The sequence below is a fragment of the Typopeltis vanoorti genome, chromosome 16 (assembly GCF_054136105.1).
Source record: "Typopeltis vanoorti isolate ZY-2024b chromosome 16, IOZ_Tvanoo_1.0, whole genome shotgun sequence".
NCBI classification, from domain to species: Eukaryota; Metazoa; Arthropoda; class Arachnida; order Uropygi; family Thelyphonidae; genus Typopeltis; species Typopeltis vanoorti.
In genome coordinates this window covers 18,589,866-18,604,115 of record NC_143564.1, presented here as the reverse complement: position 1 = coordinate 18,604,115, position 14,250 = coordinate 18,589,866, and the positions used below count along the sequence as shown (strand labels likewise).

General features: G+C 34.6%; 2 protein-coding genes across 4 annotated transcripts in view; one reads left to right on the top strand and one right to left on the bottom strand.

Annotated features, from left to right (window-relative positions):
- BORCS5 (BLOC-1 related complex subunit 5) overlaps nucleotides 1-3,212 on the bottom strand; it is a 115,736-nt gene extending 112,524 nt beyond the window's left edge. The window contains exon 1 of one of the 2 annotated variants that reach the window (XM_090406561.1): nucleotides 2,715-3,212. The gene's annotated coding sequence lies outside the window, so the exon portion shown is untranslated. The remainder of the gene's footprint in view (nucleotides 1-2,714) is intronic. The other variant, XM_090406560.1, reaches the window with a different exon arrangement.
- A 70-nt stretch (nucleotides 3,213-3,282) lies between these two features.
- Nucleotides 3,283-14,250, top strand: part of Bap170 (Brahma associated protein 170kD) — a 457,905-nt gene continuing 446,937 nt past the window's right edge. The window contains exons 1-3 of one of the 2 annotated variants that reach the window (XM_090406557.1): nucleotides 3,283-3,524; nucleotides 3,647-3,740; nucleotides 4,465-4,562. In XM_090406557.1, the coding sequence (XP_090262683.1) occupies nucleotides 3,436-3,524; nucleotides 3,647-3,740; nucleotides 4,465-4,562 (281 nt within the window). In that variant the 5' untranslated portion in view covers nucleotides 3,283-3,435. Of the gene's footprint in view, nucleotides 3,525-3,646; nucleotides 3,741-4,010; nucleotides 4,221-4,464; nucleotides 4,563-14,250 lie in introns of those variants that run through there. The other variant, XM_090406558.1, reaches the window with a different exon arrangement.

Below are 14,250 nucleotides of genomic sequence, written 5' to 3'. Positions count from 1 at the left end.
TCAGGGAACAAGAGGATATGGAGAAATGAAGAGAACTGCCAAAGAGAGGAACAAATGGTGGGAATGATGTGCTATAGCCCACTAATCCATGGACTGAAGGACCACACGATGATGACGATAAATATGTTGTTGGTTGAGAACCTCCCACGATGAGTCTGTTGACTCCTGATGATGATAACAACACACACAGTCTGGTCAAAATATGATCCCCACCATCTCCTAAGTGTTCGAACCCCCCCCCCCCCCCAACTGCCAGAACTGTTGCTATGCAGAATGGCATTGACTCTATAAGACCCACAGGACCAAATTTAAAGTTATTATGGACTCTAAGCTATAACTTTTAAAGAAGTCACCTCTACCAAGTAAATTTTGCTAATCTATACTGAGACAGAGGTCCTTTGTAATGCAAGGCCCTGGGTTGTAGCTTGTCAAGCTTATGCATATATCTGGCCCCAAAGATTTATGCATACACCTCCAACAGGATTCCTTCCCTTAGACCTGCAAGTGTTCAGGGTAAAGAAATCAAAAATTCCAGATTTTTTAATCCACATAATCAGAATACTGTGGAATTAAAATCTGATATCCATGGTAACATCTAAAAGTCAGTCACGTTCAGCAAACTGCTTCAAATGATATCTGTAAATGCTGACATGGAGCATTATCTGGCTGGAACATAATTTCACCATCTTAAAAGATATATTACTGTATTCATAGTTGTCTATGACTATTTAGACTCCAGGAGATTCTCGGGAAAACATTCCTATACCATAATGTTTTCATCACAGGCTTTTTTTGCGTAAATAAGAAATTAGATTCATCTGAAAAAGTAATAGATCTAGTCAATGATCATGTGTGTGTGGGTGCCCGCTATCCCACTGCTGTTCTTCCCAGTATACTTAAACTTCTGGAACACTTTAGCTACAGCTGACACTCTTCAAGTGATACCGTACAATCATGCCTTTTCCAAAGACCGTCAAGATTAGATCCCCTCTCCATGTTGATTGGCAATTTTCAATGAACAGGATGTCACACACTTCCAGCATCATGTATACTGGTTTATGCCATGATATGAATGCCACCTGATTACGAAATAACAAAAGGTAGTCATCATATTGTGACTGAACTGTGCATATATTATTATAATACAGGAACCTCCATGGAACCTGAATATTCATACTGTCCATATACATCCATCAAAACATTCACTAACCAAGTACTCAGAAAAGACTCAAGCAACCCATTCATCTACAAGCCAAATATCAAGTCCTCACAACCTTGATAAGCACATTCTTAATTTCTAGAGATGATCCTGCCTGCTCCATTTTGCTAAGTGTTAAAATATTTCTTCTATAGGTGAAAAACTGGAATTGCTGACCACAGAATATAATGACGGAATAATTTGTTTCCAATACCACAATTTCATCAATCCTATAAAACCTACTAACTTATTCCCCCCCCCCATCATATGTCCTGTTTTCTACCAGTCAATCAACTTTTGCAACCCACAAACCACCCTCAATCGATTGCCAAAGGAGCATTCCACAGATCACTCACCATCTTGATATCACTTGTCTCTGAATCCCCTCCACTTCTCCAGCCTCTAAAAACATAGGTCACAAGATCCCAGTAATCTTGATGTGGCCATATCAAGGACTCATAAAGAGGAATGTTACTTTCTTATCTCTGCTTGTCAGTGTGTTCCTCAACAATCAAGTAATCCTCTGAGCTACCTTAGCCACCTTCACAATATGCTCCCTGAAAGTTAGCTTCCTATCAACCAGCATTGTCAAATTCCTAGCTTCATCAACCAGCATTGTCAAATTCCTAGCTTCATCAACTACCTGAAATATAGTTCCATCAATGTGGTAAATAGCTTATAATCTTTTCATCTCAAAATGCATAACTTTACACATTAAACCGCTATCTATTATCATTTGCATATACTGTCAGCCTATTTAAGTCATCCTGCAAGATGCAAAATTCAAAGATTCAAAATCCAATTTTGAATCTTCACCAAACTGAACATTTCTTTTCAAATATATATATGCACACACACAGAGCATATATTCACTATACTCATATATCCAACAACAAAGAATATATAGAACATTTTGACTGAACTGTGCACATGTTTTATTACACAGGAACCACCATGGAAGCTGAAGATTCATACTATAAACATACATTCATCATAAAGCATTTACCGACAAAGCACTTGGAAAACAGTGGCAACTCATTCACTCTCTCCTAGCGAAATATCTAGTCCGCTTTAGACAAGAGGATATAACTGTTGTCCTATTCGCTACATATAGTGTGCTGCGAATAGAATAACATGATCCTACCACTGATTAGAAAAATATCTGGGGGTTCGTGGCACACTATAATATAATTAACTTTCATACGCTTTTTTCCCCCTCCCTCTAAAATATCGCGTGAAATTTGGAAGAAGGGTGAATTGTGGAGTTATCTCTGCCGATTCGCAGCTCTAGGATAGTTGATATGGGTTATAAATGGCCAAATGATATTTTTATTCGGGCGTTATTTAAGCAGAATGCGGTATGATGTACACACACACACAAATATCACACATGAGAAAACTTTGGCATCCATGTAACTTACCAGTATTCTCAAATAATAAAAATAGCAACACTTCCCATTAACAAATGCTAATAGTAACACAACTCATATATGAGCAAGTATATTTCTATACTAACCATTTTATTTCAGCTATAAGATTAGCTATAGTGGTAAGTTCACAATTAGCAGAATAAATGCGAAGATATTCGAATTAGAAATGTCTAATCGGGGCGAATCTTATTTAACCAGATGGATCTCCCCGCACTTGTAGAATATTTTTTCTGTACTATGCATCCAGAAAAAAAAATGTAGAGTCACTTGAAACAAAATAACACCAGTTCAGAATATAAATATTCTTGTATCCTTAATAAATCTTAGACTAATAATTACAGAAAGCACCTCTTCCGCCATCTTGATTTCCATGGTACAGTACTTGGTGATTAAATTCAGAATCCCTTTAAGCATATACTACACACCGGTCTTTCACAGTGTTATTAACATAAGAAAGCTTTTCTAAAAACCACAAATAAGTAAATAAATAAAATGCTGTATGAAACAAGAAATTACTCGCAAGACAAGAACTAACTAAGCTCACGTTGCAATAGACCAGTTTCACCAAGAAAGTACTACAGTAGTGCTGGGGGCAGAATTCAGGAAGGGAAGTTAGTTGGCAGCGCGACGCGCGCCTGCGTGTCTGAAAGCCGTGTTGGTGAAGCTGCGGGTGTGATATTCCAGTCGAATCTTTTATACTTTATGTTCGCTGTATATAGGTCCTGATGACGGGGTATTTACATATAATACTGTGATTTTCCGGGTGCTCTGTTATACACATCTGTTTATTGTTTTACCTATTTTGCCATGGAAAAGTTGCATAAAGAACCAGACACGTATAGGAGGGATTATAACGCTTTCATCAACGAGCTGAAGCAGTTCCACCTCAATAGGGGGTAATGTATTATTACTTTGCTCCAGAAATCGCATATGAATGCTAACTTATATCTGTATACATTATTGCTTGCACCATCCAACCACTACCGTAGTTTTTAATTAAGCCTGCTTCTTGTTTCAGCACCCATTTCCGCAGTCTACCTAGGATTAATGGTCGTGAAATAGACTTGTATTCGCTGTACAACCAAGTGACCGCCTTGGGCGGGTGGCAGAAGGTAAACGTTTGCTATTTTGTTTTCAGTCTTCAGCATAAGTGTTTGAATTTACCTTTAACTATTTGTAGTAGAGATGAATTATAGACTATCATTTTAGTATAGAACATCTCAAAGATATCAAGGTATTTAATTGTATCGTGGATGAATGTTCGCAGCTACTACACTAAAAAGAAGCTGTGTTTGAACTTAATCGTAGCGTTCCGTGAGCTACTGACTTCACTTTCATCGTTTGCTCTGAAAAAACCTGTGTTGTTTTCATCGGTTCACCTGTGACCGCCGGTGATCGCGGGGCGCTTTATCGGTGTGCGGTATCCCGTTTGCAATTGACAGCATTTTAAAAGCTAATAATAATCGTCCTAAATGTAAATGACATTTGCTGACATAGCGTATCCTAAACAAAGGATAAGAAGTTAAGCCTAACGTGGAGTTACATTATATGACGTAGTTGTAGTGTACTGAAAATATTAAAAGTATTTCATGGTGAATAAAGAAAGGTTTATTTTTAAAATATCAAAAATCAGAGAACAAATGTACACTTAAATACTGGTAGATAAGCATACACAGTTTAGCATATAGCATTTCATTTATATGCATTTTCTGTATAGGTCTGTATGTGTGATCTATCCATATATATATATATATATATATATACACACACACACACACACACATATATATACACACACATAGTGAATTATAAAAAAATTCTATTTCAATCTTTAAGGTTAACGACAGTCAAAAATGGGAAGCAATTTTGGAGAGCTTAAAACTACCGAAAGCGTGCATTAATGCTTCACTTGCCCTTCGTCAGTTGTACATCAGGTATGTTAATCCTTTTCCATCAAAATGTTTTTGTATTTATTTTAAAATGAATAGTTTAGGCTTCCCATAATATGTTAATAAGCAATTTGTTAAGTTTTGTGACATTTTAGACTCGCAAAACTATTGAACATACTATAGTATGCTTAAGTATAAGTGAAATAATAAAAGCAGAGGCCCCTAACAACATTGGGTATTCATTGTTTTTTTTCCAATAGTTTACATTTGAAAGCAGTTGTTAAGGGAATATATATTAAATGAGGGGGAACTGTTTTAATTAACTGAATTGTTGAAATCGTTACATTTCAACCAAAACTTAGTAATAAATAGTTTATCATGTATAACCTGAAATCAGTTTGTAATGAGTGCTTTGGTATTTCTCTGACACGTTAATAAGAAATATGTTTTTTTTTTTTTATTATTATGGTTTTAATTTTTTTGTTGTGGCAGTGCAACTCATGAAAAGTAGTAAACATAATGTTAACAGTTTTCAGTGTGTAAAGTAATGCACATTGGGCTGAAAAGATTGTAGGCTGTTATTATATTGATGGAATTGTACTGCAGAAAGCTCTGAAGCCAGGGATATGGTTAACAGGAATTTGTTTTGAGGACAGATTACTAAAGTGAGCAAAACAACACAAAGGATCACTTGTATTGAAATATACTGACTAGTAGGAATAAGGAAGTTGTTATCCATCTTTATAAAGCTCTGATACAACTTAGTTGGACTACTGCACTTAGATTTATTTGCGTATATGTTTAAGGGGACATGGTGGAGAAAATCTGGTGACCAAGATTGTATTGGTCCTATGGAACATTTCTTATGAGGATAAATTGAAAGTGTGTGTTCTAGAAAAAAAAATTGTTATTACCATTTCTATTATATTATATTATATTATACCTCAAAAGACTCATCAAGGAAGGGTATTCTACTGTAATGCACACAACTCATTGTCACATCTTACTTACTATTTGCTTAATCCACCTACACATAAAGCCATCTAGTACCCACCACCAATATTGTATTTTTTTTTGTTGGTAAATTGTGTGTGTGTGTGTGCTCTCATTAGTCAGAAGAGAAATCAGAAGTTCTTAAAGGGATTTTTTTATGGAATGATTGAAAGTGAAATTTTTCAATACATGGAAAAGAAACCGCAATGATCACCCATGTAAGTTTAGTAAAAGTGTAGTTAGCTAGTAATCTAGGTGTAGTTGTGAAAGAGTGGGTTGCCAGAGGCAATTGTGTGTCCATGAATTTAAAGAATATGATAGGCAATCTGTAAGTAGTGATTAGCATGTCTTGAGCCTCCATAGGGGTGTTTGGTTAATAATAATTTGTGATATACTGTGCTGAAAGGTCGAACATGCTTTACATATAGTGAATTTTTTAAGACAACTTTTGAAAGCTTGATTATAAGCTTGTTCACAGTAGAGCTTTTACAAACATCCATGTTATATACTGCTAAAAACAATTAGGCGATATTCTTGTTAAAATTATTTCACGCTAAAATGTGTAATTTGTTAAATTTGTAATAAATATTGATTATTTAAACAATATCTCCTCAATTACACCCTATCCATAAGTAATAAATATTTATTCATGTATAAAGTACCCAATAGTTATAATTATCTGACAAAAACCAAAATATCCCATAATTCTTTTGAGCAGTGTATATAGTATATGACCCCACAGCTTCTGCAGTAAATAAGCATTGACTTTTGCCAATTAAGGCAAGCTAAGTTCATTAATATTTTCAGAATATTGTCTTTCTTTTGCAGAATAACAAAAAAGTACTATAACAGCTGTATAGATTATTTTCACTATATGTATTAGTGGAATCTTTATATGGACGATTTTCAATCGAAGGTGAGTTAGCCGATCTCATACGGAGGTAGCAGGGTTTTTTCCCCCCGGAAACTCGGGATTTTCATCCTGCATACATACAAATCGGCCCTTCAGAACACATGCAATTTACAGACATAGAATACTAGTTGTAGTGGTGGTGGAGGTGGGCAGTAGATGGTGTTGATGGAGATGATTCGTAGTAGCGGTTGGTTCAGTGTAGTGGTTGAGACAGTTGTATGTGTGTCCTTCCCCTTGGAGGTGTCAGGAATAATAATAATAATCTAGACAGCTGTATTTTTGCATTTCAATCCGTTATTGCAACCAAATAGGGGGGGGGGGGAGTTGTTTATGAATATGGACACTTATATGTAAAGATTACTACTCATTTTAAACAAAATTGGTAGTCATCTTTACATTGACACATGTTCTTTCTTTTTTCTTTTATTACCAATGGTCTGATCAATTAATTTTAGATTTGTGGTATCAGTTCAAGATAATCAGAATTGAACAAGTCAGGACAAGCTTTTTTTTATTTTAAATATTGATAACATGATCATGATTTAAAAAAATACATTTTATGATGTGACTTACCCAAGATGTTTCTAATTGGAGATGCTCGAATACATTTTTTATTTCTCTGTTTTTACTATTGGAGTAATTAGTGGAACAATGGTTGTTTGACTCTACATTGATATAAAGTACTCTATAATTATCAAATGTTCTAAACAATCAAAATATTTTGAATTGTGTTTAGTGTTATGTTGGTATTTTTTTTTATTATTATTACTTTTTTAATATTCTCTAAATCATGATCAATCCCAAGCCAAATTGCTTTGTAGAATAAAAACAATTTCTTATAGTGGGAAAAAAAAAAAAAACAAAAAAAAAAACATTTCTATCTGAGAATGTTCTTGTCCATGATTAAATATGATTTTTTTTTTAAATGATTGAGTATCCATGGAGGCATTGAGAGAATCTTTCTGATCATGTTTCATTAGCAGTACATCAATAAACATACTGTTGCATTTCCCCATAGTAGTGTTTTCCACATTGTATGTCAATACCTTTGCAGTAGAGCCAACTCATGAACTGTTAAAGAATATGATTTATTTTGCATATTATATTCTAGATAGAAATACATTAGTGAAAATGATCCACAGTGCAAAATTTGCTACCACTATGCTTAGAGAATTTGCATTCTTATATATAAATATTTCTGATTTGTAGCACATCAGTATGTTACAAAGTAGTCTATTTATCTTTGGCATAATTTTTGACTTAACATTACCATCCTTGTATTATAAAAAATTTAGTTTAATCCTTTATCCAAGTGTAAGCAAACAAAGTTTGCTTACACTTGGATACCTCAGTCCTGAAGTATCTTCAGGACTGAGGCAACTCGTGGTAAAGGTGGACCAAGCTCTCATCACTACTTGTTTTAATATCTCCCATAATGCAAAGCACATCTTGCAGACATGTATAATACTATGCATTAAGGGAAGGGCCACTACCCAGACCGGTTTCAACCTTTATTGAGGTCTTGTTAGTGGGAGCCAGAGGTGGTGATACTAAGGTGGAAGCAATGGAGAAGTTATATTTACCTATACGAGTTGCCAAAAGGTGTCTCACCTTATTATTAAATTACTCTGGATTTAGAGAAAAATGTTGGAAGTTTTCTTCCCACTTGGTTAGACTATAATAAATTTAGTTTAATCCTTTATCCAAGTGTAAGCAAACAAAGTTTGCGCCTGAAGTATCTTCAGGAAAAAACTTCCGACATCTTTGTATTAAAATGATTATGTATGAAAAGCTTGGTTTTGTTATAACAGAAAACATGAAATAGTATGCATATTTGGCTCACAAGATAATACAGCTGAAATTTAATTCAGTATTCAGTTAATAGCATGCAAAGATTGCTGATGAATTTTATTCTTCAGATTTTATTTCCCATTAATTTGATCTGTCACATAAATTGAAAATTAGCAATATTCGGTATAAGATTTTTGGATTCAGAGAGAGAAATATGCAGCTGAGATTAAAATGAATTTATTTTATATGCTATAGTGAAATGTGAAATTGCTGAAGAATAAAACAAAAAAAAAAGTTAAAAAAAAGTATAGTTAAATTAGTAGACTATACTATAGGATATTAATTGTGTTATTATTAGATGATTTGTCATAGATGTTTCATTGTTGTCATATCTAACATTTCAGTCTTCTAAGATAAACGTGTAATAGACTAATCTGGAGGAAAATTCTTAGTAGGAGATTATTAATAATATAAATTTAATGAGGTAGTACTTACACCCTAGAGCAGTTTTTCTCAAAGTGTGTTACGCATACCCCCCCAGGGGTACGTGGCAATTTTTGGCTATGCATCATTTACGCATGGAATCATTATATTTCTCAACAAATAGTTGAGAAATATTATGATAACTAATTAATCACATCTCTCCTCCAACTGAAACTGCTGTATAGACTCAAGCAAAACCATATGCTGCTGGTGCAACATATGGTTTTGCTTGACACCACCCTGTCGTAAATGTGTTAAAACTAAGAAATATATAGTGAATGTGTTTCAGATATTATGGAATTTGGTTGAAGAGAATTAGCATTTCAACTCAACTGTTGAAATGCTAATTTGTCTTTTGTTCGTGCGATCTTTTGTTAATACTGCATCAATCATATGCATTTGGGTAGATGACTTTGATGTTGCACACAAGGACAAGGAAACAGTTCTCGATGTCTAAAGTAGGAATAGTGAGTAGGAGCTTCTTGATAAGTCACACCATTTTTTTTTTTTTTTTTTTTTTCTGAAAACTTTAGTTTCCGAAAATCCCCGCATATATCTTGCAACACAAGTTTTTAGCTTTAATTTTTGGAAAAAAAGTGAGAATTATATTCGAGTAAATGCGGTAATTTTTTTAGCTTTCAAATTCTTAAGTATCGATCATTGGTTAAAGATTGGACTTATAAAACCCACAAAAGAGAGCAATATAGGAAATACAAGTAGCTGTAAGCAACAAGAAAATGTTGACATTGCATCTAGATCAAATGAAATTGATAAGGGTGTGTTGTCTGACATCCCTAGAGAACCAACTAGGAAGAAGATAAAAAATCTTTGTAAGTGTCATATGAATTACTTGAAATGTGGAATTTCATGAATGGGAAATGAAGAGGAACTTATTCCAAATTTTGTTCTATTAAAAATAAATCATATGTTTTGTTTACATGAACGTATAAATTCAAATAAAATAGACATTTACAATGAAATATACTTTATTTATTTATTATTTGATAAGGGGGTACTTGGTATGAAAATTTAAATGGGGTATGTGGATATCTGAAGTTTGAGAAACACTGTCCTAGAGGATACATATCAATAAACTGGTGAAGTATCATATTGTTTTTTTGGAATGAGAATGAATATTATATGAGTCTGCGATGAGTCTTTTGACTCCATGGAGACCTGAATAATAATAATATATATATTTCAGCATTACATTTATTTCTATCTTGCCTCCAGTATGGCTGGCATGCTAGGAAATTATAGTAATGTCAAGAGAAATGTTATTATATGGATGTAAAACCTGTGTGTTGGGGCTTATCGACAGCCACGACTATGGTTAATCTGACCTTGCAGACCATGATTTGGATACAACCCACAGGATCTCCTGGAGAAAAACCACCATGCTCCACCATGGTAAATTCAAAAACGAAAGACTGTTTTTAGAATCTGCAATGACACTCAGAAATCAACCAAATTTAAATAAATACGGTTGCCTAAAACTTCCCAAAAATTGAGAAATATTAATTATTAGAGGTCCCACTTTGCATCGTAGGCCACCTACAAACACCCATAGAAGGCGCACCACCTAGACAGGACTTTAGAGTCACCCACGTTTCACTTAGTATCGTGTTGTATTTGAGGGTGTGTTACCAGAGTTATTTGTAATCCCAGAAGATGTCTCAGTGAAAAAATATTGGAAGCCTTAAGATTAGTTTTTAATCCTTTCCTAATGCTGTAAATATTCCACTTCCAACATGATGGATGTAAAAAGGCAAAACATGCACTCCAGCCTGTGCACTAGCTTAAAAGTAAAGTATTTTCTGAAACAGGTTGATATTTGTAACTAGTTACATTCCATGTATTTTATGGGCCATTCCATTTTTGTATTCAGGATTTTTTTAATCAGAGATCCCTGACACATGTGGCACTCTGAGCTAGTCTCCCAGAAAGTCTACCTCTTCCATATTCTTATATAAATTTGACAGCATTGACTTTTAGTAACCATATGCGAATAAATTATCATAAATGAATAAATGTATTACTAAGATGAAAAGCCAAACGGCTATTTTTTCTGGCGAAGTTAATTAAATTAATGGGATAAAAATCCCTTATTATTTTACAGCCAGTATGCGAAACTGTAACGAAAACTACGATCTAAGAGTTTCATGCCGAAGAACTATCGGCGAATCCAAGCTTAAGTGACCACTTGGTAGTACAACACCAAGGCAACTCAAAGCAAAGGTGGAGCAAGCTCCCTCACTATTCTTGATATTTTCTCATAATGTAAAAACACAGCTCCTAGGAGATGTAATACTGTCATTACATTATGAGGAGAGGTCACTACCCAGACCGGTAGTTTCTCATAATGTAAAATTGATATTTTGATATTTCTCATAATTTACATTATGAGAAAATATCAAGGATAGTGATGGAGCTTGCTCCACCTTTGCTTCGAGTTGCCTTGGTGTTGTACTACCAAGTGGTCACTTACGCTTGGATTCGCCGATAGTTCTTCGGCATGAAACTCTTAGATTGTAGTTTTTGTTAGAGTTTAGCATACAGGCTGTAAAATAATAAGGGATTTTTATCCTCTTAATTTAATTAACTTTGCCAGAAAAAATAGCTGTTTGACTTTTCATCTTAGTTATATATATAATGTATGGGCACACCTTTCTGGCATTCGTATAGTGAAGGTACGTAAGTTCATTTCACTTAAAGTTTGATATCATCCAGATCTACCTACTTACTGATGAGACCTCAAAACAGGTTGAAACCGGTCTGGGTAGTGACCTTTCCTCATAATGTAATGAGGAAAGGTACCTTTCCTCACTACCCCACTACCTTTCCTCATTACATTATGAGGAAAGGTAGTGACATCTCCTAGGAGCTGTGTTTTTACATTATGAGAAAATATCAAGGACAGCGTGGGAGCTTGCTTCGAGTTGCCTTGGTGTTGTACTACCAAGTGGTCACTTACATTTGGATTCGCCGATAGTTCTTCGGCATGAAACTCTTAGATCGTAATTTTCGATCTTAGTGTTTTACATATTGGCTGTAAAATAATAAGGGATTTTTATCCCTTTAATTTGAATAAATGTATTAATCATTATTTATTATTTTATTATTTCCTGACACCTCCAAGAAATCCAAAGACTCATTGGGGAAGGGCAACCACTCTACAACTCCATCTTCACCACTTCATCCATCAACTGTACTTGCTACTACCATTATCATCTGCACCAACACCCTCTACTGCTCCACCACTAGTATTTTTGTCTGTAAATTGTATGTGTTCTGAAGGCCAATTTGTCTGTATGCAGGATGAAGTTTCTGGGAGAAAAAAACCCTGCTTCCTCTATATGAGATCAGCTAACTCACCTTCAAATTAAAAAAAAAAAAAAAAAAAAATATATATTTATATATATATATAAAGATTTCCACCGTCATGACGAGGATCAAATTTAGGCCTTTTCCAATTGAAGGGCACAGCATACTGTCGTTTTCCCAATTGCACTACGGAGGTATCTTCTTATAAATAAATGTATTAATTTCATAAGTTTAATTTACCTTCTGACTAGGATAGATTTTTTATATTTTTTGTTTTATATATGTATTGACATATACAAATTTTAGGGAAAATGGATATATTGCATCTTATAATCTTTCAATAGATGTGATATATCTATTTTCCCTAAATTTTACTGTGTACTAATACATTTTCAAGTATTTTGGCCTATTTCCATCTCTGATGCTGAGGGCGTAATTTGACTAAATCACTCTTAAAAAAAAAAAAGGTTAACATATAGTTGGCCGAGTGGTTAGTATATCTTCTCTCCAGGCTGCGGGTTCGAATCCAGCTGTGGGCATGGATGTTTGTGATTGTCTGTTAAAATACTACTAGTGGTGGTGGTCTGTGGTAGATGGTGTGGGTGTAGATGATGAAAGTAGTTGTAGTTGGTGAATTGAGTGGTGGAGACGGAGAGTTGTAGAGTAGATGCCCTCCCTCGATGAGTCTTTGGACTCACTGGAGGTGTCATATAATAATAATATATTTTGTCTGTGGCCCCTGGAAGGTGAAAGGTTGTAGTAGACTGTTTTAAATGACGAGTTTTATAAATTCAATATGCAGGCTTTTACAAACATAAATGCGTAACTATGGATTTAAACTCAGTCTTTGCTTAAACTCAGTTATAAGATGTGCTGTTACACTGGAAGAGTGCATTTGCTTTGCAGCTGCTCTTCTTGAGATAAATTTCCAGAATGTTATTCCGATTGAATTAAGTTAAATGTAATGTAGACAGTCATATACTGACTGGAAGTTGCAAAAGGAAGCTGTGAGCAAGAGGGTGAGGAGTGTGGTTTTTTGCATAAAGGGTGGTTGAACCGTCGAATGCATTGCCTGATAGAGCAGTGAGAGCAAGAACGTTCAAGGAGTGGTATGATAGACTTTGTGTTTCCTAGGAAGGACCTCCCACGATGAGTCTTTTGATTCCATGGAGGCCTGAATTATAATAATAATAAAATGTTAAATGTTGAACAAAATTTCACCATCTTTGCTAGATTGGGATATTAATATCTCCCATATGAAAATGACTAAGTTCTACTATGTATTTATTTTAGAAAGAATGTCCTCTTTATATAGTGATACATGAACTTAGAATAAAAACGGGTTGAACATAAAAACAGTAAAAAAAATTAAGGGAAAATAAACCGACTCTGCATACAAGGATTTTTATAATTACCATTGTTAATAAAGAGCTGATCTATTAATAAAGTGTGAAAAAATTAAGAACATGTGTTCTGTTTTTATGTGCTAAGTACATGCATGATAAAAATTGTGGTACATTTTCATGGAATTTCTTATTAATTTTACACTAAAATTGATTATTTTTTTTTTAAATATTTTTTAAGCATATGTCTTGGAAATGTTCTTAAAACCTGTGGTTACTCTAATAAAGCATTTTAAATGCTAATTAACATTAGCCGACTGTTAAGGAGTGTCTTATGGATATCATTCATTTGCAAAATTAAATCCTTTTAAATTAATTAAAATGCAGAGAAATCTAAGTCATAATTTCAGTTTCTCTAAATTATACTAATTTCAATTATACTAAATTATAAAAAAATTATACTAAGCCTGTGTAGCTCAGTGGATGTGGCGTTTGCCAACCACGGCGCTTGGCCGCACGAAGGAAGACTTGATTTCGAGTCTTGTCGGCGACTAGAGGAAATTTTTCTAAGCCTTTTTTCGACCGGTTCCCGAGTTAGTCGATCTCTGGCACGGGCAAGCAGGTTTTTCGTCCTGTAAACTCAAGAAAATCGACCGTAGAACCCACATTATTTCAGACATTAAATATATTGTGTTAGGGTTAGGGACTGCGAGATGGTGGCACATTTGAGCCGTCTCTCTTCACTGTGTACCGCGTAATTAGTGATAGCCTTGGGCCATCTATCTCTGATTGGTACCAGTGGAGATTGAACTGCCCACTCAGTCTCCAAAAGTTAGATTGGGCTAAATGGCCTCGCCTACTCCCCATATACGGGAATAAAAAGGCG